The sequence below is a fragment of the Chiloscyllium plagiosum genome, chromosome 2, assembly GCF_004010195.1.
Source record: "Chiloscyllium plagiosum isolate BGI_BamShark_2017 chromosome 2, ASM401019v2, whole genome shotgun sequence".
NCBI lineage: Eukaryota > Metazoa > Chordata > Chondrichthyes > Orectolobiformes > Hemiscylliidae > Chiloscyllium > Chiloscyllium plagiosum.
The window spans coordinates 75,656,020-75,681,549 of record NC_057711.1 but is presented as its reverse complement, the minus strand read 5'-3'; the positions used below and the strand labels follow the sequence as shown (position 1 = coordinate 75,681,549).

The window sequence follows — 25,530 nt, the reverse complement described above, 5'->3', positions numbered from 1 at the left end:
AATGCAACCTAGACAATTATGATTACAGAAAAACTGAAAAAAAAAGTTAAAAAATTCAGCGATCTGAGCCTGTATCTCTATGTGGAGAGATATTAAGTAGAAAGGAAGAACTGTTTGGGGCCAGGAGTTAATGATTCATATCCATTTCAAGTACTAGAGTCATAGAGTCTAAGAGATGTACAGCATGGACACAGACTCTTCAGTCCAACTTGTCCATGCCAACCAGATATCCTAGTCCCATTTGCCAGCACTTGGCCCATATCCCTCTAAACCCTTCCTATTCAAATACCCATCCAGATGCCTTTTAAATGCTGTAATTGTACCAGCCTCCACCACTTCCTCTGGCAGCTCATTCCATACATGCACCATCCTCTGTGTGAAAAAGTTGCCCTTTAGGTCCCTTTTATATCTTTCCCCTCTCACCCTAAACCTATGCCCTTTAATTCTGGAGTCCAATGCCCCAGGGAAAAGATCTTGTCTATTTATCCTATCCATGCCCCTCAGGCTCCGATGCTCCAGGGAAAACAGCCCTAGCCTATTCAACCTCTCCCTATAGCTCAGATCCTCCAACCCTGGCAGCATCCTTGTAAATCTTTTCTGAACCCTTTCAAGTTTCACAATATCCTTCTGATAGGAAGAAGACCAGAATTGCACGCAATATTCCAAAAGTGGCCTAACCAATGTTCTATACAGCTGCAACATGACCTCCCAACGACTGTACTCAATGCTCTGACCAATAAAGGAAAGCATACCGAATGCCTCCTTCTTTATCCTATCTACCTGCGACTCCACTTTCAAGGAACTGTGAAACTATACTTTGTTCAGCAACACTCCCTAGGACCTTACCATTAAATGTAAAAGTCCTGCTAAGATTTGCTTTCCCAAAATGCAGCACCTCACATTTATCTAAATTAACCTGCATCTGCCACTCAGCCCATTGGCCCATCTGATCAAGATCCTGTTGTAATCTGAGGTAACCTTCTTCGCTGTCCACTACATCTCCAATTTCGGTGTCATCTGTAAACTTACCATCTATACCCCCTATGTTCACATCCAAATAATTTATATAAATGACGAAAAGCAGTGGACCCAGCACCGATCCTTGTGGCACACCACTGATCACAGGCCTCCAGTCCGAAAAGCAATCCTCCACCACCCCCCTCTGTCTTCTGCCTTCGAGCCAGTTCTCTATCGAAATGGCTAGTTCTCCCTGTATTCCATGACATCTAACTTTGCAAACCAGTCTCCCATAAGGAACCTTGTTGAACGCCTTACTGAAATCCATATAGGTGACGTCTACCACTCTGCCCTCATCAATCCTCTTTGTTACCTCTTCAAAAAAACTCAATCAAGTTAGTGAGACATGATTTGTCATGCACAAAGCCATGCTGACTATCCCTAATCAGTCCTTGCTTTTCCAAATACATGTACATCATGTCCCTCAGGATTCTCTCCAACAACTTGTCAACTACCGATGTCAGTCTATGGTTCCCTGGCTTTTCCTAGTTGGCTGTGACAATGATTGGCACCTCCTTGAACCCCAGAATTTCTTGGCACTGTAGCTTATTGACTTCCCAAATCAGCCAAGATCATATTTTAAGAGTTGAGCCCTGCTTGCACTTAACAAGACTTCTTCAATAGATAGTCTCTTTGAAATAAAGTTTGAACTGAATGTTCAGCCAATACTCAAACGTTTAACAATGGCATTTGTGGCTTCATCTATCACAGGAAATTATATCCTGGCTTGGAAGATGAATTATTATTAATGATCCAGAAAACCTTTAATTTTGGGCAGAAGCAATCAGATCATTTGTTTAAAATTCTTATGGAATGCATGGAGCACAGAGAATCAGTGAGTATGTTCAACTCAGCAGTGAAAATATAGAATGTATTTTCAAAGTTTCTTCAAAGATGGCTGGTGCAAGTGCTTCAATACAGATGCATTTATTTGATACTTGCAGTTAATTTTATTGAAATAACCCTTCAATTCATATGTTTTGGGGTGTGTGTGGAGAAATGTTATAATATAAGCAGCGACAGTTTCCAATATCATTGATATTGGGCTTTTTTACTTGAATCATATAGGAAGGAGAAACTTTACAATGTCTTGGATAATTGATGCAGTGGAATCTGTTCTGTTTCACAGGGTAAATTTCATAAATCTGGTAATAGAGAGCATATATATTTACATATGTGCAAACTTGTCTATGTACAGTTGTTGGTATGTGTTGTGATCATAGTCATCAGAACCATCAACGATGCCTTAAGTAGATTCACTACCGTTAACTTTTCTTCTGATTGGTGTTTAGTCTTTCTTCACTGATACCAAGTGTAGAAAGATGCTCACGTAAATCTTTGGAAGAAGAGAGGTTTGGTCCTTTTGGACAGAATAGGTTTATTGCATAGTATATTATAGCTACATTACATCTGAATTGCATCGGATTCTTCTGTGTTACTTCAGACCCAACTTAAAGGTAAAATTACTGCTACCTACTAAAGAGATTTAAAAATTAAAGAATAGTTAGGTCCGCCCTGGAGCAGCCTTTAGAACCTGATGGGTGGAGTTTATTGTATGATGTCAGTTAACCATTTCAGGTACTGATTGCCTTTTACGATAATTGTTTGAAAGAATTAACATAAAATGGTAGGAATTATTCTCATGGCTGTGGGAGATGTGATAATTTCTGTGGTTGACAAAACTACTTCAATGGCCTGTGCAGACAGAATGAGTATTTGATTTGCTTTCATCAGATTAGAAAGCCTTCCTATATTCTTGGAGGCATTGTCTGTATCTGCCTCTGGGTTAAGTGTGAAATTCTGTAAATCAGAGTGTTCTGATAATGTTGATGACTTAAGCAAATGCTAGAAGTTAAAGGATTAACCTATTTTTGTAATTCAGTATTAAATGTAGAAAGGGGGACAGACAGTCATCTCATGCCTGCCCTTGTCCTTATTCATTAATATCTTTGGCTAACAAACACCTCCCAATTTCAGGTTTAAAATTAATAATTGTTCAAGTATCAGTTGCTGTTGTGGAATAGAATGGTAAACTTCTACCACTCTGTATGAAGAAATGGGCTGGACTTTACAGTTTCCTGTCATGCATATTTTCCTGGAGGAGGCACATAAAATATATTGGATGTCCAGTCCCTCTCCCATCTGTCTACCTTGACCTGTTCCCCAATATCAGGGACAGTTAAAGTGCCTGCTACACCAACCAACCTAGTGAGTCCCTTAACTTCCTAATTAATTGGCAGCTAAAGGCCTAACTATCACTTTCATAAAACACTTGACAGAAAGGTGCTTTCAGTGCAGTGGTGGTGTATCCAAATCTGAGCCAGGAGGCTTGGGTTCAAGGCCTACCCGCCTCAGAGATGTGTAATGACATCTCTGACAAAGCTAGTTTAAAGAAAAACTAAAACACTATGTTGCAGTAGTAGTGTCCCTTCCTCTAAGCCTGTTTCAAATCACATCTGCTCCAGAAGTGTTCAATAACATCTCTGAAAAGGGTTGATGAGAAAATATTCAAAATTCTGGGCAGTAGCCAGCATCTTAGACTGCAAACCCTATCCTTAAAACTGCTTCTTTGAAAAGGCTGAAAGGAAGGAGGGGCATTTTAATGAAGGGGGCCTTGTACATATCAGGGGCAATTCCCAACAGGTCTCACAATTACCATTTTATTCCTCCTCATCTGGCCTCCAGATATTACCCATCCCGAAAGAGTAAGGGCTCTAGGACCACGGAAGCACTCTGGGATGATGTTATGGAGCAGATCCTCATTGGCATAAATAGTACTGTGTGAGCAGAGTTATGAAATAGAAGAAAACATGGAGAGCTAGGCACTTGCCTGCAGCTTACCATATTAATGTTCAAAATGTGCGAGGGGAAGCTTGTGGAGATAGTCCAACTTGCATCAGACAATAGATTTTATGATGTGGAGGTGCCAGTGTTGGACTGGGGTGGACAAAGTTAAAAATCACACAACACCAGGTTATGGTCTGATAGGTTTATTTGGAAGCATGAATGTTCAGAGAGCTGCTCCTTCATCAGGTAGCTAGTGGGGCAGGATTATAGGACACAGAATTTATAAGTAAAAGATTCAAAGTGTCATATAACTGATGCGATGTGTTAGACAAACCAGATGACTGTTAAGTCTTTAGTCACTTAGAATGGGGATGCAGGTTTTGATTTTGTCAAACACATCTCATTCTTAATGTGTTATAAGAAGGCCAGGCTTGAACACAGTTCTGGAGCTTGCCTTCTCTTTGAGCAACCTATCTTGAACCCAAGTTCATGGATGTGGGTGTAAAATCATACAATCCCACCCAATGGCTTGCATACTAATCCCCTTCCTTAGAGTACATGCCCCCTTCCTGCCCTAAAATTCCAGGACCTCTCATTCCAGTAAGCACCTCCCTTCTTTGTGAATAAGTCTCCGCTGAATCCACTGGGTGTTCTGGTGCTGTTGGGATGACTAAAGCTGGCAGACTCTAGCTCTCAAGTGTAGCCTTCCTGCTCATTGAGGGGTCAAAATACAACCCTCAGCCTGTTTATACTGTCCCAGTGTCTTATTTCTGCAGGACAGGGCTTTTCAATTTTGCCATTTGGGACCTAATGGTTTTCTGGGAATTAAGGGAGGGAATGGGATATGGAAAGTATCCCTGTTAAGACCAGTTGATGTTGTTGAGAGTGGAATTTTATACCAATCCAAACAGGAGATGGCTTGAGGTGTTGGGGATTTTAAAATTGGCAGGCTGGGAATATCATTTAACTGTCTCCATTGGGATTTTTCAGTAGCAATGTGTGGGGCTGTGGGGCGATGTTGGGCGGTGGAGTAGTGGGACGGTGTGGCAGTAGGGTAGTGGGACAGTGGGACGGAGGGGTGGTGGAGCGCAAGGAAACTGTTGGGCTGCTGGCCTGCCCTTTGGCCAATTGAGGCATTATAGGAAGCCGCAAAATACCATCTTAAGGGCTTTCTCTCACCACTGCTGGTAATAAGGGAACCCATGCAATATAGTAAGGCTGACAGATGTATCCTGGAGACGTGTTGAGGCTGAGGAAGTCCTTTCTATTTGGGTAACATGCCCTCAATGCAGGTACTGCCCAGTTTCATATGTCTCACCCCGACCCTTCAGAATCCCGTCCCTACGTAAGATCAGCAATTTCCAGAAATAATTGCCTCAGGGAATAGGTTTCAGTCCCAGCAGTGGTCCACTGTTCCCTGTGGAACAGCAGACAGGAATTCCTCCTGGATTAAAGTGGAGGTCTTGCCCTGAAACAATTAACAGTCCAGCGCTTATAAAATCAACTTGCAATTCCTGGACGGTAGGAAGTTGACTTACCTTTGACTTTTAATTGGCTTTAATTTCACTCCTGATTCCTCAACCAGAGGAAAAAAAAAGTCTCCCCTTCCAACCTACTTGATTACCTTGAACATATCCAAGTGCCCTGTTATAACTTCTTTAAAATAACTTCCGATGTTTTCCTTAACAAATATGAAGTTAACTGTAGATTTTTGCTTTGTGTCTCCTTCCTTTTCTAAATAAAGGAGGTACATTTTCAGTCCCACTTCCAGTCTGATGGGACTGAAGCAAAGGAGATTTGGAAAATTCAAACAATGCATGATTTATCTTCTGATGTGAGGGCTGAATAACCTACCCCTGCTCCTTTGAGTCAATAAAGCTGGAAATCTCAGCAATGCAGAAAGACCATTTGATTGGTGAAGTGTATCACAAAATGAACCCTCAGTAGGAGGAAGGAAGAAAATTGATAATGAAAAGAGAGTTAAGAAATAGTGGGAATTCAAAATAGCTACAAAATAGAAAGAAAATAAAGATTGAGATAAAACTTCCATGTTATGTTTGTGCATGAATGTATGTGGAAGGATAACAATTTTATTTTCTTTCATGAAAACAGATTACAATTTTTGATGCCGACTCCGAAGAACAACAGGACATTGACTTGGCAATATTAACTGCTCTCCTTAAAGGTAGTCTATTGCATATATATTAACAAGGAGGGAGGGGGAATCACGACAGGGTCTGAATGATGTGAGATTTAGGGTAGTGTCGGAAGAGAAGTCTGGCTAGACAATCTTGAATTTGGCATCATCTAGCTCTATCTTTTATAAAGTGGCGAGGTGAGTTTCTCACTGGGCAGTGACAAGTTTCCAATTAAAGGGAAGTAATAGCTTGTTAAATACCTTATTAACATCACAACACACCTCACGAATACTCAGCTTCCCATTTTACCAAAAGTGCAAAGCAGGTTAGATGTCAAAAAATCTTGACACGTAAATCAGAGTGGGGACTCAGTGACTTCAGCTTCCCACTTGCACTCAAAGACCTCCATGCCAGCCTCTGGGCACCAAAATCTCAGGGTGCACTCAATCCCACACAACCCACGTCCACAGACATTGTCATCTGACAGGTTCCATCCCCTTAGAAGCCTCAGGCACATCTCCAATCCACTTACAGGATGCTTCTGTACTTTGGTGCAGCACCTTTCGGGCTGCAGCAAGAACACTGTAGCTGCAAGGACACTGCAGGCTCAGAGACATGCAACCAGGTCATGAATTGGAGCAGGCTGCATCTTGAGGCTCTTCACTCAGTGTAATAAAACTCACTCACTCTGAGTCAAACTGAATGTTCACAGCATCCCTGCTTGCATCACCTTTACTTGCCTTTTTGTATTTGCTCCCTCAGCCAGAGATATCAGGCTCATCTTGCTGTTGTTTTGACTTGTCATTTAGCTCTGAAACAGAAGTTGGAAGCTGACCATGTTGTCAGCACGCATCAGTCATGTTAAGGGAGGGTTTCTGGCACACTTAGTCAAGGATAGCCTTTGATACCAGTCTAGATGCTTGGACATGGTTAGTCAAGCACCCATGGCAGTCAGAGTCAGAGTTCTCTTCACATAGGGGTGAGGAGTTGAATGTTTGAATGCTGACTGCCTGTCTTGACACTTTTTGCCCTATTTAGGACTGATTTCCTCCTGGAATGAGAGAGAGGCAGCGAGCAGGGAGATGAAAGCGAGTGGCACAGCTATTATTTTAGGCACGTGTGAGGAGGTATCCTGAGCGAATGACTAGGCAGCATTGAAGGCAATTTGCTGTGTTCAGGATTGGGGTGAGTGAGTGAAGGAAAATGGTGCAGGCAATAGTGAGAGCATTAATTTTGATGGGAGGTGGGCACAGTTGACAGATTGAGTGTGAGGTATTGGAAAGAAGATGGTGGCACCTACACTGACCGAGGTTGTTGACCTCCTTCTTGTAATGCTGTGTTTTGCTCTTCTACCAAGGGTGGTGATCAATCAGCAGGCTAGCATGGTCTGCTTTCATGACCTCCCCTGCTGTTCACAGGGGTGGTGTAAATCCCTTGTCTGCACTACCCTATCCATCAGGACCACCCGGCCCCTGCCCTCAAGGTGTGGCACTGATTCCTCCTGACTTCCATGTTCAGGGCAACTGTGCAGAGTATTACCGAGCTTGTCCAGGTGCTCAATGGTCTTTTCAAGATGACCCAGGCACAATAGGTGCCAATCTTCTGCCAGATATCAGCTGAGTGGTGAGTTGTTTTGGGAACTGCATGTGCTAAGATGGGAATAGAGTTAGGTATGAGAGACACTTTAGGAGTAAGTAGGCAGTTAAAGAGACCAGTTTGGTATGATACAATGAGAAATCTCGCCAGATCTTGTGGAGAGAATCCTTTCAGGAAGCCCAAAGCAACTTGTACTTAGCCAACAAAATGTAAGATTGCTTTCTTCATAGGAATCTAATTTCATTCTTTTTGTTTCCAAAGGTACCAGTACTTCTGCATCAGATCAGCTAAGTTTGGCTTTGGCATGGGACAGAGTAGACATTGCAAAGAAAAACATTTTGGTTTATGGACAACATTGGAAGGTACTCAATATTTTAATAATATAATCAAATATTGAGGTCCCCAAACATGGATGTGGGTCTTCAGCCAATTCAATTCACTTTATATTATATCAAGAGCCAGCTGAAGGCACTGGACACTAACCAAGGCTTGATAGTATTTTGGAATAGTACAGAAAATTTATGCTACAGAACTAACAGTACTTAGTTCTTTGTTGACAGTAGCAGGACAGGTTGACAAATGAGTGCATAAGCTGCTTTGGGTCCCTGAGCTTTATATAGAGAAGCAGAGAGTACAGAAGGAAAGAATTTATGTTGAATGTTTATAAAACACTGGGTCAATGTTAGCTCGTGATTTGAACCAACCATCAAAGTTGTTTCACTGACAGTTTAGAAAATTGTCCAATTATGTCCTGTACACAAAATGCAGGATAGATCCAATCCAGCCATGTCAGTCTACTCTTGATCATCATAAAAGTGATAGAAGGGGTCATCATCAGTATTATCAAATGGCACAAACCCCAAGATGTGAGCTGAGATTGTTTGCCCTTGACATCAAGGCAGCATTTAACCGAATGTGGTATCAAGGAGCTTTAGCAAAACTGTAATCAGTGGAACTCGGGGAAAACTCCCCAGTTGTTGGAAGACGGTTGCGGCTTGTGGGGGTCAGTCATCTCAGGCCTACGACATTGCTGCAGGAGTTTAAGTAAATCATTAATAATTATTAGGAAACTGCTGGATTGTCATGAAAAAACGATGTGGTTTACTAATGCCCTTCGAGGGAGGAAATCTGCCATCGTACTCCCTCTGGGCAACATGTGACTTCAAACACACAGCCACATAGTTGACTCATTGCATTCTGAATTGGCATAGCAAACCAATGAGTTTTATCAAACATGCACAGGATAAATTATAAATGTACCTACCTTGTGGGGAAGTGATGGCCTATAGTATTGTTGCTAGATCTAGTAATCCAAACACCTGTAATGTTCTGTGGACCCGGCTTTGAATCCCATCATGGGTGATAATGATTTGAAATAATTATGCAGGAGTTCCTCAGATTGGTGTCTTAGGCCCAATCATGTTAAGCTTCTTCATCAATGGCCTTCCCTCCATCTTGTTGGTGTTTGTTGATTATTGCAAATGTTCAGCACCATTCATGACCCCTCAGATACTAAAGCAGTCCATGCTCATATGCAGCAAGATCTGGTCAATTTTCAGCCTTCGGCTGATAAATGGCAAGTAACACTCACACCACACAAGCACCGTCTCTGACAAGTGAGAATCTACACCTTGCCCCTTGACATTGAGTGTCATTATCATAGCTGAATTTGCCACTGACAACATCCTGGGGGATTACTGTTGATCAGAAACTGAACTGGATTAGCCATATAATTACAGTGGCTACAAGAGTAGGTCAGAAGCTGGGATTTCTGTGGTGAGTAACTTGCTTCCTGAATCCTTGAAGTCTGCCCACCATCTACAAGGTACAAGTAAAGAGTATGATGGAGTTGTCCCTGCTTGCCTGGATGATGTAGCTCTAACAACACTCATGAAGCTTGACTCCATCCAGGTCAAAGTAGTCCACATGATTCATATCCTATCTAACACCTTCAGCATTCTCTGCCTTCATCATCGACACACAATGGCAGTAATGTGTACTACCTAAAAGATGCACTGCAGCAACTCACCAAGGTTTCTTAGATAGCAGCTTTCAATCCCATGACCTCTACCATGCAGAAGAACAAGAGTCGTAGATACATGGGAAGACTACCAGTTGTACATTCCAGTTCAAACTACATAACATCCCAAAACAGAACTGTATTGCCATTCCCTTACTGTCACTGGATCAAAATCATTGCACTCTCTACCAGCAATATGGGTACACCTGCACTGCATGAACTGCAGTGGTTCAAGAAGGCAGTTCATCACCACGTTCTCAAGAACAGTTAGGCGTGGACTGTAAATGTTGGTCTAGTCAGTGACGCCCACGACCTGTACAGACAGCTGGCATTTCATATAGCACAATACCAACTACATAAGGCTCAAATCTCTATTATGCCTGAGGAAGACTTGGTATGGGGCCGTCTTGTGGGTCCTGATCTCTAAGCATGAGATCTGAGTTCGAGTCCTGCTCTGGGACTTGATGGCCAAGGGATGAACTGATTGACTGTCAGCCTACAAATCATTCCAATATGCCTATGACATGCAATCAGAATGGAATGCCTCTGATAAGCCAGAACCAGCGGTTGTGCAATAGTCACATTTATATAATCCATGTGCACATTCCTGTCATGGTTTGAACTCTGTGCCAAACATCCTCTTTGCTTTTGGTGACTTCCCGAAGGACAATTGAGGCCTTGCTTCTCGCCCCAAGTACTGAGTCACTGCAGATGTGATTTGGCAACTCAAATTATTGAGAGTGCTACCTGGAGAGGAAAATATAGTTTTATTATTAGACAATTTAGTTCACAATCCATCTGCACTCTGAAATTTGGCCCTTTGTTATAATACTGGCAGAAGCCTTGGGATAATGGCTGATTTGGTTGGATAAGTAACTGCAGGTGAAATATTTGTTGAACTAAGGGCCAGAGAATCAATGGGATTAATTGGATAGTCTTTTCAAACACAGGCAGATATACACTGTTAAAATCGCTAAGCCTTATTAGGTTCCATGACTTTATGATAATCTGGGTACTGAGAAATAGCTGGTTGCATTGTTTTTGGTGCCATCATTCAAATGTTAAACCAAGGCCTTATCTCCTCCTCAGGTAGGCATCTAAGGTGCTAAGCACTTTGAAAAGAAATGGAATTGTCCTGGAACCCTTCTTCCGAAGCCCATGTTACCAATAGCATATCAACTAGTGATTCACCTAATGATAAGACTGTATGTATAAATAGTACTGCATTTTCCTCCCCAATATCAGTGACTGTAATTCAGCAATAGGTCATTACTTATGAAATGTTTCTAGAGTGTCTTCAAAATGTTATACTATTCGTAAAGGTATATAATATTGGAAAGAATGTGTAACATTTATACAGCACTAAGAAAGAAAGGAATATGAGTGGGCCATTCAGGCTATTGACCCTGCTTCACCATTTAACAAAGACATAGCTGATTCAACCCTTAAATGCTTTTTACGAACATTATCCCCGTTACTTTTTAGTCTTATTGATGATCAAAACGTTTTTCAAAATATACTTGAAGACTGAGCTTCTAGAGCCCTCTGGGGTAGAGATATTCGAGGTTCTTGTTATAAATATTGCTTGACCACTTAAAGGAAAACACTGCAAGTTTAACATTCCTATTCAAATTAGCACACCTGTGAATTCTAAAATTACTTATTTTCTGTACAAAACTCTCAATGGTAAGAAAATGTCTTGATATAGAGTTCCCTGAGTACAGCCTGTACTATGCTAATTGCCCAACTCCCAGTCTTTGTGGAAGTCTACAACATTGAGGCAAAAATCATATCGTGGATCAGTGGTTTAGTTATCGCCAAGGTCATACTTACATAATGAGTACAGTGTAGAATAATTCAGAACAGTCAGTGTGTACAAATAGCAACATTTTCTTTCAAAGGAAAACTTTTATTGTGTTCATTGACTTCTGCACAGAAAAGCTCTCTGAGGACTCTGCAAACAGTGGTTGGTGATTTCAGCTAAGCTGTGTGAAATGTTTTCCTTTCCATCCTGTCATATGAGAGGGGCCATTAACTACTTAACTGGTTAACCTTTATTCTTCAATTTATATTGTAAAAATAAAAAGATTTACAATTATAGGGTTCCTGAAACTACAGCGTTCAAATCTGTTCTACGTTATTTTCTCCTCCTGAACAGAAAGCACTGTTTGGATAGATTCTGGGTGGATAGATTTCTACAAGTTCCAAAACACCTTTTTCAAGTATATCTATTTGTCTATTATTAATGCACAATGGAGCGGAGTACGCCTCTAATCAGCCTCAATGCTTCAAACCCTATCCACGTTTGACAGCAAAGGCACTTACATGGAGGGGAGGTTGGCTGTGATACCTGCAAAGAGATTTCATGTGCTCCTCAGGGTTCCACAAGGATTTTGCAGACTGTGATCAGTTGCTTCCTGATGCTTCTCTCATCCTCAGTACTACCTGCTTGTAGACTTGCTTGATCTCCGGGCTGGCCCAGAGTCTGTGAGCTACTTAAGAAACAAAGATTGCAGAGGTCTGACCCTCAAAATGGCTTTGGCATCTTGTTGCAGGAACAGGTAAGTATTCTGTACAGTATCCCAACCCCTTTCCATTGCTGGATCTTGAGTTGGAGATTGTGTTTGGGAACAATTCTGCTGCCCCGATGGCCCGCCTCACCTCATGGATGTCCAGACTTCAGCTGCTGGATCTGTTTGAAGTCTATCCCATTCAGCACGGTCGTAATACCACACAATGCAATACAGGATATCCTCAATGTGCAAGGCTAGGGGGCATGGGTGCAGGATGGGGATGGCGTGGGAATGGTCAGTTGTAATCAGCAAAAAGTTTCCTTACCGATGTTTAACCTGAAGCCATGAGACTTCATGGGGTCTGGAGTCAATATTAAAGACTTCAGAGACAGCTGCCTCTTGACTGTGTGCCACTGTATCACCCATCTTTGTTGAATTTGACCTGCAGCTGGGACAGGACATACCCAGAGTTGGTGATGGTGTTACCTATGGTACTGTTTGTCAGGTACAGTTCAGGAAGTATCAGTCTGTTGCTTGACTAATCTGTGAGATAGCTCTCCTAATTCTGGTATTGGCCCCTGACTTTGCAGGACCAAAAGGGCTGAGTTTGCTGTTGTTTCTGATGCCAGTTTGTCCACTTTTATTCCTTTGAGAGATTTTAGGTAATTTAATCCAACTGAATGGCTTGCTAGGCCATTGCAGAAGATAGTTAAGAGTCAACCACATTTCTGCAGATCTAGAGTTACATGTAGGTCAGACCAGGTGAGGATGAACATTTACTTTATTAAGGGAAGTATAAGACAATAGTTAATTAGATGGGTTTTTTTATGACATGGTTTTATGGTCATCATTAACGTTTTAATTCCCGCATCTGCCTTGGTGGGATTTGAACCCAGATCGCCAGAGTATTAGATAGGTTTATGGATTATCAGGCTAGTGACAATATTCCTCCAATAAAGCATATTTTTTATGCATTTGTGTTTAAGCCATGCGATAGATTTACTTTGATTAGACTGCTGACGATTTCAATTGAAATCCATTCAAGTGCAGTTCATTAGTATTAATAGTGAGAAATTGGATTCTGAAAATATGTTTTATTTGATTATACTGTAGGTGGGAGCCTTGGAACAGGCCATGCTTGATGCTCTGGTAATGGATCGCGTGGATTTTGTGAAACTGCTGATTGAGAATGGTGTGAGCATGCATCGCTTTCTCACCATCTCCAGACTCGAGGAACTCTACAACACGGTCTGCATATCATTTAGCTACTTTTAATCCAAGTTTACATGCTATCAATAACATTGATTTGCATAGCAGTGCCACAGCACAACGTTAATAGGCTGCTATACACATATGGCTGGCCCAGGTAAATGCTTTGCATGTAGATTGCTCAAGACAACTCACAAGTCTTGAAATAAGAATGGATATTTGATAAACTATCCAATTCAGTGGTTCCCACTATTTCACCTTCTCCCAGCTAACGCTATTGGAATTAATAAATTTGTAAAAAGTATTTTTCAATCCTCCTTCACCTGATTTTTTTTTTCTTTTTTCTTCTCCAGTTATGCATTTTGCATTTTTACCTCCGCCCGCTCCTATTTCTGCAGAAGTTTGACTTTTCACCTCTCTCACTTCTGTCTACCTCATACCCTTTCTTCCTTTTCACTCTCCATTTCGACTTTCCATTTTTCTCTTTAAACCTTTCCTAAATTGCTGATCAATAGTTTGCTTTTGCCCTCCTCAGAACTGAGGGAAGTTCAGAAAGCTGGAAGCATTCCTCAGTCAACCAGAGAGAAGGACTTCACAACAGAAATCCCGAGAAGCAGATAATTGGCAAATTTGACCGACAGCATATTGGTCAGGCTTGGAAATGTAAACTAAAAACAGAAAATGCTCAAGCAACATCCATGCAGAAAGAATAAAAAAAAGCACTTATCAAGCCAAGTCTTTGCATGAACTGTGGCCATGCCTGAAACAGATTCGTAAACTTGAGGTGAAATCTTACAGGGGTTTGTGGGACATAGGCAATCATGGGGTATGTGGCAGAATTTAGACAAGACTCACTGAGGCCTATCTCAATGTTTGGAGTATCTCCATTTTTTTACACTTTTCAGCAAGCAGTGTGGTGAGTTTCTCACTGCGCACCAGTGAGTTGCCAAATAATGATGGTTATTGCATTTAATATCTTTTTGACAGCTCAGGTCACCTCATCAGTTTTCAGCTTCTTCTGTTGCCAAACACACAAAGCAACCTAGATGTCAAGAAAATGTGACTTGGAAATCAGAGCTAGTTCAGTTCATGCTTTCTACGAATGACCTCCATGTTGGATGTCTACAGAAATTGGCATGTGTTATTTGCTAGTTTCAAAGAAGCTTCATGACATTACTCTGATTCATTTTGAGGACACTTTTGCACTTCAGACTGTCCCAGCAACTATCATTGTATTGCAGCTGCTGCTGGGACACTGCACAACCAAAGACATGCACTGTGAACTGGACCAGGCTATATCTTCGGGCTTTGTGCTTTGTGCTATAGCATACATACGTTCTAAACATACCTGGAAGCTCAGAGCATCCCTGCCTTATATTGCCTTGCCTTGGCTTTTTGTCCTTTACCCCTTCAATCAGAAAAGCAAGGCCTATATTGCTGAGTTGCCTTTTTGTTGAGGACAGACACCAAACCAGTAGCTTATCATGGTTGTTAGCAGACGTTAGTTAGGCTAAGGGGCCATTCAGTGGGTGCTGGCATAGAGAGCTAATGGCAACCTCCACTATCAGTCCAGGAACTTGGAAGAGCCATTATGTCAGCTACTTGGGGTAGTCAGATTCAGGGTGCTGTCCACATAGACCCCATCCACCAGGATCTCCAGGTTTTTGCTCACATGGCAGGGCACTAATTTCTTCAAGTCCCATGGTCAGAACAAATGTGAGGAACCATGCAGGACATCTCTAAACTGATGATGCTTGTCCCGGTGTGGCTCATGTGCAAAGAATGGCTGTGGATTCCGGGATATCCACTGAATGGTGAACTGTTCTAGGAAGGGTGCATGGTCAGGTGGGATCAGAATTGGACATGAGGAATGCCATGGCACAAAATAATTTTTAATGAGGCAATTTTGGTAGGTTAGAGAGAGTTATCCCTCGAGTCCATGTGGCAAAAATCCTTCCAAAAAATTCAGTACAACTTGAACTTAGCCAAAAAAATGTAAGATTCAGCTGTTGGTGTTGAATTTGACCTCATAGCAAGCTTCTGATCACACATTTGCCCATCGTTAAGGTGACCTATGTCCCTTCAGTGTGGTTGTCTGGCTCACTTCCATCTGGTAGTGAAGTCCCCATCCATTGTTTTGTCATCTCCGCACTTGATTTTCCAATGCACTCCCATCCAGCCTTCCATGTTCTATCCATCAAAAACTTGAAGTCATCCAAATCTCTGCTGTTCACATTCTAAATCCTGTTCTTTTTGGCTAAGCAAAGGCTCAATTTAAAATTTCAATCCTTGGTTTCAAATATCACCTCTCTCTATGTCTGGAATCTCCTCCAGCCCCATAGCCTTCTGACATATCTGCACTCATCTGAATCTCATATGTTAAGCTCCCCTTCTTCAGCACTCTGGCATTAGTGGCCATGTCTTCAACTACTACATCCTAAGCTCAGGGAAAGTTCTCTAAATCTCCCTATCTTCCTTTTCTGCTTGAAGACATTCTTTAAATTGACTTCTTTGACATGAGCTTGGGTAACCTGACTGAATATATTCAAATATTACTTTATAACACTTCTGTGACTCACCTTGGAATGTTTCAATACAAAGGTGCTACATGAAAACAAGTTATGGTTTTGTTGACAAATTAATCCCAGTTTATGATTCTATCTTTTCAGAAATTTCAAGAGTAGGAATCATTTGCTGAGCAAGCTGTCCTGCCTCCAATTTATCAAGTTCATTTTTGGATGTGTGACAATTCTGTCAAGCCCACATTTATTTCAATTTCACAGCTTCTCTGATAATGTAGTGATGCATCTTCTTTTAACACGCTTTATTGCTCATGGTGAGGCTGCCCAAGCAATGCTGTTAAGCAAGGAATGCTATGAATTTTACCTAGCGACATTGAAAGAATGGCAATATGGGCTAAACTTAATGTCGGCTGGTAATCAGTGTAAAAGGAAACATGGTGGAGTATAAAGCGGGCTGTCAATTCACTGCAGCACATTTTGTACCCAACATAAGAGGAGTTTCACCTCCTCTGTGTCCAAATTGGAATGTTATATGACTTGAAGTTGGTGATGTTCCGTTATCTTACTGCTCTAGCTTTGGTGATTGAGGTTACAGAGCTGGGAGATATAATCCTAATAAGTTTGGCAAGTTGCTTCAGTGCATCTTCAGTGCATCATGACAAGCAACATGAATTCGACTGGGACAACACTACTATTATAGGACAAGCCAAACAGAGAACAGCCAGGAAATTCCTAGAGGCATGGCACTCATCCACAGATTCAATCAATAAGCACATCGATCTGGACCCAATATACCGACCACTGCAGCGGACAGCTGGAACTGACAACCGGGAGCGGCAGATTCAAACCACTACAAATGCCGGAGGAAAGATCACAGAAGTGCTTCACAGGAGGCTCCCAAGCACTGAGGATGGCACCTAGACAGGGGACGAAATGTCTGCAACACAAATTCCCAGCTCGGCAAACAGAACCACAACAACGAGCGCCCGAGATACAAATCTTCTCCCAAACTTTGTGCATCTTAAAGACTCATCTGTATGAAAACCACAAACTGCCAAAAAGGAGCTGGTCACTGACACCAGTGGCAGTTGTGATGATCAGGTGAACTGGTCAGGTCTGAGTGGTGTACGGCTGTTGTTGTGCCTATACATATCCAGGTCAATGTGTGAGTTCTGTCATCTGCCTGAATTGACCCTAGCAGATGAGGGTGAAAGATAAATATCTGGACCATGCTGAGATGAATGTTAGTCTTTAATAGTATTTTTATCTGCACTTTGATTGAAAATGTTTTGACTTATCAAATCAATGATTCCCTCAACAGAAACAAGGTCCAACTAATCTTTTGTTGCACCATCTGGTTCGAGACATGAAACAGGTAAAAATGACTGACAGCATAAGCAGTGTTATTAAGTGTCTTTATGAGAGAGACCAGCACTACCACCATCACCACCACTACCACCACCACCACCAAGAAAGGCACCCAGATCAACTGCCAGTCAGGCATATGAAATGGTCACCTGGTGGGCTTCTCAATCAGTCACTTTCTGGGATAGTGATGCTTCATCTTGCCTGAAGCTGTCAGCTAATCAGAGGCCAGTAGCCTTTGTGAGCAGCAGCACTGTTTCAGAGGGTGAGGCTGTTGGCTGCACGGCAGCACTGAATACCAGGGGAATGGGAAAATTGGGTACGTTTTGTCGAGGAGGGAATTACAGAGTTTTGTCGTGAAAAGAGAGGGCACTTCGAGGTAAGGGTTGGGTGGTGGCTATCAGATGCCACCCCTTGTCCTACCAACTGTGCTTCCAATCACTTCTAGATTGGGGTAAATCGAGGTCCCTCTATTGAGAAAGTTGCTATTTTTCTTGTCAATTGAGGGAACAATGAATTGAGCTAGTGATGGGATGAAGCTCTTAAGTGGTTGTTAATTGACCACTTAAAGGCTTTAATTGGGGCAAGTCAAGAAGGTTGGAACATGGGTCTTCTTACTCAGAACTTAATTCCTGAAGTGGTGGGAAGGGGAGTGAGTATCTCCCACATGATCATTTGCCCATCCCATTAACCTCTCTGCCACTTCTTGGGAGGGAGAGATCACATTGTTAATCTGTAAATCATTGCTGGACTGGTTTTCAATTCTACAGAATTGTACGACTCAGGGAAGGATGACATAATTATAATTTCCTTTCGACATATAATGCCTATCAGCAAATCTTGTACTCAAGCTAGTGTTTTCCTCTAATAATTTCCTTCCTTCCTTCTTTATTGAGAGACAACAAGTTCCATGTAACCATAACAGCATAGCAACAGAAGCAAGTTATGGTCATTCTGCTCTAACACGTGTTTCATTAATGCGAATTAGCTGTAACAGGATTGACGAATTGTGGACACTGTTTCTAAAGCACAAACTTTCAAAATATGTGTTGGCTGTAACAAACTTTAATCATTGATTCTAAAGCAATTTTTCTATAATGTGGGGGTGCATAAGAACACAACCATTGCATTATAGAAGAACCACCTATACTCAGCTTCTTGGGCCTGATATTCTGTGGCTAGCTCTAAACCAATTTTCTTTCCAGAATTTCCCACCAGAAGATAGTTTCTCTCCAACTAAATTGGGAACCTTGGTTAGTGGGTAGTGTGTGGAGCTATCTCACACTGTGCCAACATTGTTTTTTGCAATTCTTTTCAATTGAAAACTCTTGCAATCTGTTTTGTTTATCTAGCTAATTTACTGTCTCATCCATTTTTTTATCCCTTCACCAATTTTGCTGATGCTTTGCTGTTTTTTAAAATCTTCATAATTCTCACACTTTTGATTCTTTTTGGCGATATAATAAACTTTTTAACATCCAAAACCATCTTTAATTTCAAATTTTCACTATGGTTATAGTACTTCACTAATAGAGCTTTTAGACCGTTTGAAATGGAAAAAACTTTGTGAATCAAGGACTGAATCTTCAAATGTTTCCTATTACGAGGACACAATTGTAGTATCACTGGATGAGTAATCCAGAGGCTCAGGCTGAAGCTCTGAGCACTTGTCTTTAGTGCCATAACAGGAGATGGACTTTAAAATCAATGAATGAGTCTGGAATTATAAAGCTAGATTCAGTAATGGTCACAAGGACATTAATGCTGATTCTTGGGAAAAAAAATCATCTGGTTCAGTAATGTCCCTTCGGGAAGGAAATCTAATGTGAGTTTGGACCCACAGCAATTGCATTGACTTTTAACTGCTCTCTGAAACTGCCTGGCAATTAACACAGGAGAAAGTGAGGACTGCAGATGCGGGAGCTCAGAGTTGCGAGTGTTGTGCTGGAAAAGCACAGTGGGTCAGGCACCTGACAAAGGGCTTATGCCCAAAACATTGATTCTCCTGCTCCTTGGATGCTGCCTGACCTGCTGTGCTTTTCCAGTACTACTCTCTGACAAGTAATTTAGTTCAAGAGCATTTCAGGATGAGCCACAAGTGCTGGCCTTGCCAATGATGCTGACACCTCATGAAAGAATGAAAACAAAACTCTTAATTTAGTTTATCCACTGACTAGAGCAAACATTTTTCACATGAGCATAATTTGCCTTAAATTTTAGGACTCAAGTTTCAAACTTAACTGAGGCAATCTCACACTCAATATAAAATGCTCACTCTTCCACATAGGCTCATTGCACAATTATACATTCAAAAAAATTCCTGACAGACTTTGTAGTACAGAACTTGAATATTGCTGAAAAGAGAGGAATATTGTGGAAGATTTTGGTCTCCTATTGAAAAGGACAAGATGCAATCATACCAAATTCCAAATTATCACAACATTTGATTGGTTCACAGGTCAACTCTGGTTGGCCAAAGAGTTGCTATGGAAAACTCAGTGGGGAGCTGTAGGCTCAGCATGCTTCCACATAACTTATGTATGGGGTTTGAACATAGTTTTTGCTTGAATAATTATTAAAAAGTTAAACTAGAACTTAAACTGAAATAAGTCCCATCAGTAAGAAATGACAGGAATGAGGAGAACTTTTCAGCACAAATAAAATTATATGTATTATATTGAGAATTCTGATGCAAACTTCTGTTCCTAGAGCAACCTTCCTCCTGGCTACAAAGTCACTTTGATTGACATTGGATTGGTGATGGAATACCTGGTAGGAGGTGCTTACAGAAGCCTCTATACACGGAAATCCTTCAGACTCCTATATAATAGCCTCTACAGACAACACAAGGTAAGGACCAATTAGATGCTCTCATGTTTGGTGGGCATAGTCTCATTATGTTTTGGTTGAGTCCCATTGGATCATTAAATGCCATGGAGCTAATATTATTCTAAATATTGGGCCAGGTATTTAGATAGTCAGGGAGTCAGAGTCGCAGTACTTGCACATCAGGACCAAGTAAAATCCCCATGAAGCAGACTCTGTGGGAATTGCCTTGAAAATTAACATTTTTGGTGGAATAGTCTGTAAAGAATTCTTAACGTTGGAAATTTTGGAGAGTGCTGACTTGCTTAATCTTTACAGTTAACCTGGAAATGTTACAGAATCAAAACACTCCTCTAATTCCTGAGTAACTATTATACTGATGCCCAGCTCACCACTGACCTCTGAACTATGCCACCCTGACATCACCTCACCCCAGATCCCCACTTCAGTCTGTCTCTGCCTCTGATCTGATTGGATTTGACCTTGCCTGACCCAACAATCACTTCCCTGACCCCAAATCTGCAGTCCAGATCTGACATCCATCAGTCACTGGCTTGAGCCTTCCTGAATAGCTTCACCCATCTACCAACTGGATGTGACGTCACCCCACCACCCTGCCAGACCCCCAAACTTACCATGGTCAGACCCAACCCCACTTGGATCTGAGACAACAATGTCTCCAGTGTGATCCCTTTGCTTCCTGAGCCAAACTCCATGCGCTTCTCCCCACCTCAATCTGACTCACCTACACTCCAGCTCAACATCCCTCCCAGACTCAACCCTGATGGAGACCCTGTCCTGGTACAGCCTGACCTCCCTTCCCTGATCTGACCCCAGCCCGACCCTGGTCAACCCTAAGCCCTCATTCACTTACCCGGCACACTACCACTCTACTGGCCTGGCACTCGACCTCACCATACTGGCACCTACATCTTCACCCATGAGGCACTCTACCGCATAGCACTCTAAACCCTCAGTGTGACCCTAATCCCATGCTTGCCTTACAGTACAAACACTTTCACAGGAGCTGTCAAAATGGCTGGCTGTGTTACTGGGCATTTAAATCACAAAGCACTGATTGCTGCAAAAAGGGACGTGGTTTCTATGAAGACTTTCTTCAATGCTCCTGCGCCAGGAATCTCCAGTGTAGGAGTGGATCATTAACAATCTGATTAGCATTGGAAATAAGATTTCTAAATCAGAGAAGCTAATCTTGTAATGGGTACTCCTGAAATTATAATTCATTGATGTTTGAAGTAACTATTTCCTCCCACTTTTTTGCGAGCACGAGGCTGGATGTTTGAGTGCAGATGGTTTTGACATGTGCAGTCAAGTATTTAAGTTTGGCAAAACACTTAGTGCCTTTGCCTCTGGGTCAATGGGTTATGAAGATTAGTCATGCAGCCAGGTTTGAATGTATGAACTGAGCTGACAATCCACTTGACAGCAATGACAATGCTGTTGGTAGATGTTAAACTGACCTGCCTGTTTCAGGAGGTGCACATGAATTGATGTTGATACTCAAATTAGAGCAGTTCTTTTGATGTTCTGGCAAATATTTCTCCCTCAATCGGTGCAAGAAGGAAAAGCCGATTAACTTGTCATTCATCTAATGCCGTTTATAGGATATTGTTGGTTTCAAATGTTGCTGTATTTCCCAATACCACTGTCACTGTACTTAAAAAAACTGACTCATTGCTCGAAGCACATTGAGTCGTTTCAACCAATAAATTAGCATCAAAGGATCCCTATGGTGTGGGAACAGGCTGTTTAGCCCACCAAGTCAGCACAGACTGTCTGAAGAGCATCCAACTCAAACACAGCCCACCACCCTATCCCTGTAAGCGTGCATTTAGCAGGTCCACCTAACATCTTTGGACTGTGGAAGGAAACCGGAGCACCTGGTAGAAACCCATGCAGACATGGGGAGAACAGGCACACTCCACACAGACAGTCACCCAAGGCTGGCATCGAACCTGAGTCTCTGGTGCTGTAAGGCAGCATGGATAACCATTGAGCCACTGTGCCAACTATGTGGCAAGTTATGAAACAAATTCAAATTTAATTATTCATAATCATATTTGAGTATTATTGCTACAATAATTTGTCAGGTTAGCATTCTAGGAAATCATCCATGTAACTAATTGCTTAATAGGAAATGTATATCTCAATAAGCAGATATTTCTTCCAGTTTAAAGTTCCCTATTCTTCCTCACTGAGACTGACAGCTTGAATAAGCCCACTAACATCTCTTAGTTTACTCCAGTTTTGAGTAGCAGTTTTGTGTTAGAAGCTGTAAGGTTGATATTGAGGTCTGATTGACTATGCTATATCCCTATATACCAAGACAGCATTTGGCCCTACTATTATTGAATTGGCTTTCCTTATGTTAGTTAGAAATTTCTTCGATGACACACTGTGAGATATCTACACACACACACACTCTCACTCTCTCTCACACACACACTCACTTACTCACAATCTCTCTCTCTCTCTTACACAGTAAAGGTGTACACCAAACTGTACAAAGAACAGTGTTAGCAACTTACAGTCGAGGAGGTAGGGTTTTAATATTAGACGAAAGTGAGGATTGCAGGTGCTGGAGATTAGAGTCGAGAGTGTGGTGCTGGAAATGCACAGCAGGTCAGGCAGCATCCGAAGAGCAGGAAAATCGATGTTTCGGAGAGGAGCCCTTCATCAGGAATTAATATTAACCTATCATATTACAGATAGATGTATAATAGATAAAACTAATTGATTCTCAAAAACATTATTAGTATAATTGTAGATATATTGTATATACATGTAGCTAAGAAAAAAATCTTTTCCACAGCGAGTTAGACGTCATGCTGTCACCAGTCTCACTCAAAGCTGGAGCAACCATTCCTTGAATCAGAACAGAGAAACAGCTGCCAGAGTACAAAGTGATGAACAGAGGCTTCACTCTCAGTTCATTAGAACAGCTCAGCCATACAAACGCAAGGTAAACCGTTCCATTTCCTCATTATTAGTGTTAAACTTTTACATTTACTTTGCAATATGACATGAAGTAGGATGATGATAAAGTTACGAATCAGACTAAGTTTTCCTCAATCCTGAATAGCAATGTGTTAACCAAGTCTGTCAAATTTAGATGGTTGAGAACACATAACCTATTTATTTCCTTACATTATCAAACTTCTATGAAATATATAATGGAATGGGAACAATACTGCCAAAATAAGTAATACTTTACTTCATTAAGCTTCACAATGAAAAAGATTTTTAAATTAAATTGAGATTGTGTTTTAGGTGCATACATTGTAATACTTACTAAAACTATAAATTGTAGAGATGATCATTATCAATTCAGCCCATTGTAGCAAGTTTGTACAGCTACAGTTAGCTAATAATACTGTAATTTTTTTAAGTTCAATTTACAGCCCATGTTTCTCAACACAGTATATCGTATTATTACTTTCCACCACTGGACGTAACTGACTTTTTGTTCAATAGAGCAAACTAAGTTAAAGAAACTGAATGATAGAACACTTTTCTCCATATTGATTTCTTGAGTTTATGTAAAATTGCACCCTTGGATTTATGTTGATTAAACATAGAAGATCTGTATGCAACTTTAATTTGATAACTGTCATCTGAGTGCTGGGGAAAGAACTGGAAATATGTAGTTGAGAAACAATGAAGTTCAAAATTTAGTCACAAAGTTATGTATTTGGAAAGGTCAACTTTTTGAAGCAAGTTGAGACCGTTTTGGTTAAGAAATCCTTTATATTTGAGAGGGTTTCCGACACTCGTTTACAATTTGTGGGCTCTTACTCAGTTTTGAAGAAGTTTTGAAGAAGAGTCACTGGAGCCAAAACAGTAACTCTGATTTTTCTCCACAGATACTGCCAGACTTAGAACATGGAACATTATAGTGCAGTACAGGCCCTACGGCCCTGGATGTTGCGCCCACCTGTAAACCAATCTGAAGCCCATCTAACCTATACTATTCCATTATCATCCATTGTTTTCCAGCAATTTCTGTTTTTGTTTTCGATTTCCAGCATCTGCAGTCCTTTTGTTTTATTTTGACAAGGAAAAAATTAATTTGCAAACAAGAGCTGGAACACTTTTTCGCCCTCACTCTGTGCCTTATCATCTTTTAAGAGAAGTGCCCAGTGATAAAGCAACTTGGGAAAGTAATCATTCATTGAGAACTAAAGGTTATTCAAATCTTATCACTGATAAGAAACTAAGACAATGCTGTGGACTCAAGCTTCACTCTTGCAACTAAAGGACTTAAACTGCATTTACTTTTATCTTCCTTTTTGTACCAGACCCGTCCTCCTGTGTTTTTGTGTGTTTAATGTCACATTTTATGCCGTTTTAAAGATTGCAAGTTATAAAACTTCTTTCTTTCACTCAAACAAACCTTGATAATTGCTTAATTTATAGTAAGCTAAGTTTTAATTGAGGTGTTATAGCTGCTTTCTATTTGTGACAGATGGAAAACGGGCTTTAAAGTGATTGGAGATAGCTGATCCCCTGCTCCTTTGATTGTATTATGTTCCCTCCTATCCTAACATGACTGGCAGGATGCAATGTCTTTGCTACTTTTTAATCACTTTAAAGTGATTGGAGATAGCTGATCCCCTGCTCCTTTGATTGTATTATGTTCCCTCCTATCCTAACATGACTGGCAGGATGCAATGTCTTTGCTACTTTTTAATCACTTTAAATTGTAATGTTTTTCACAGGAAAAATCATCTTCAAACAATAAGTCAAAAAGGAACCAAAAAAACGGTTTGAGTTATACAGTGGAGCACGATTCTGCAGGTTTTATTTATCCCTACAATGACCTGTTAGTGTGGGCTGTGTTGATGAAACGTCAGAGGATGGCCATGTTCTTCTGGCAGCATGGAGAAGAAGCCATGGCTAAGGCAGTTGTGGCGTGCAAACTGTACAGGGCAATGGCTCATGAGGCAAAGCAGAGCAACATGATGGATGACATCTCAGAACAGCTAAAACAGTATTCCATGTAGGATTGATCACTATTCACTTTTCTCTTAAGAAACAGCAATGTGTTGAAATGGCTAAGAATAAAACTTAAGTAGATCTCAAAGCAAGTTAGATTATTCTATATGCTGTCTGAAAACTGTTGACCAAAAAAAAAAGAAATAGTGGCAGGTGTGGACATTTAGCCCCTCAAGCTTGCTCTACCATTCAGTTAGATCATGAAAGATTAGATTGTCATCTTAACTACTTTCCTGGTTGCTTTCCCCACCCTATAACCCTTAAAACAGCTTTTGAGTGATCAATAACTCAATGTCCACTGCTTTCTGTGAGAGAGAATTTCAAAGACTAATGATCCTCTGAGAGAAGAAAGCCCTCCTCATCTTAATCTGAAATAGAACATAGAACATAGAACATAGAACAATACAGCACAGAACAGGCCCTTCGGCCCACGATGTTGTGCCGAACATTTATCCTAGCTTAAGCACCCATCCATGTACCTATCCAATTGCCGCTTAAAGGTCACCAATGATTCTGACTCT

The 25,530-nt window shown here is 41.2% G+C and overlaps 1 protein-coding gene across 8 annotated transcripts in view; it reads left to right on the top strand.

Moving 5' to 3' along the window:
* trpm6 (transient receptor potential cation channel, subfamily M, member 6) overlaps positions 1 to 25,530 on the top strand; it is a 177,285-nt gene that overhangs the window by 65,208 nt on the left and 86,547 nt on the right. For 6 of the 8 annotated variants that reach the window (XM_043712207.1, XM_043712192.1, XM_043712191.1 and 3 more), the window contains exons 9-16: positions 1,729 to 1,852; positions 5,917 to 5,989; positions 7,800 to 7,900; positions 13,185 to 13,319; positions 17,124 to 17,177; positions 19,877 to 20,017; positions 22,827 to 22,976; positions 24,733 to 25,013. In XM_043712207.1, coding sequence (XP_043568142.1) covers positions 1,729 to 1,852; positions 5,917 to 5,989; positions 7,800 to 7,900; positions 13,185 to 13,319; positions 17,124 to 17,177; positions 19,877 to 20,017; positions 22,827 to 22,976; positions 24,733 to 25,013 — 1,059 coding nt within the window. Of the gene's footprint in view, positions 1 to 1,728; positions 1,853 to 5,916; positions 5,990 to 7,799; positions 7,901 to 13,184; positions 13,320 to 17,123; positions 17,178 to 19,876; positions 20,018 to 22,826; positions 22,977 to 23,877; positions 24,314 to 24,732; positions 25,014 to 25,530 lie in introns of those variants that run through there. The other 2 variants (XM_043712223.1, XM_043712212.1) reach the window with 2 other exon arrangements.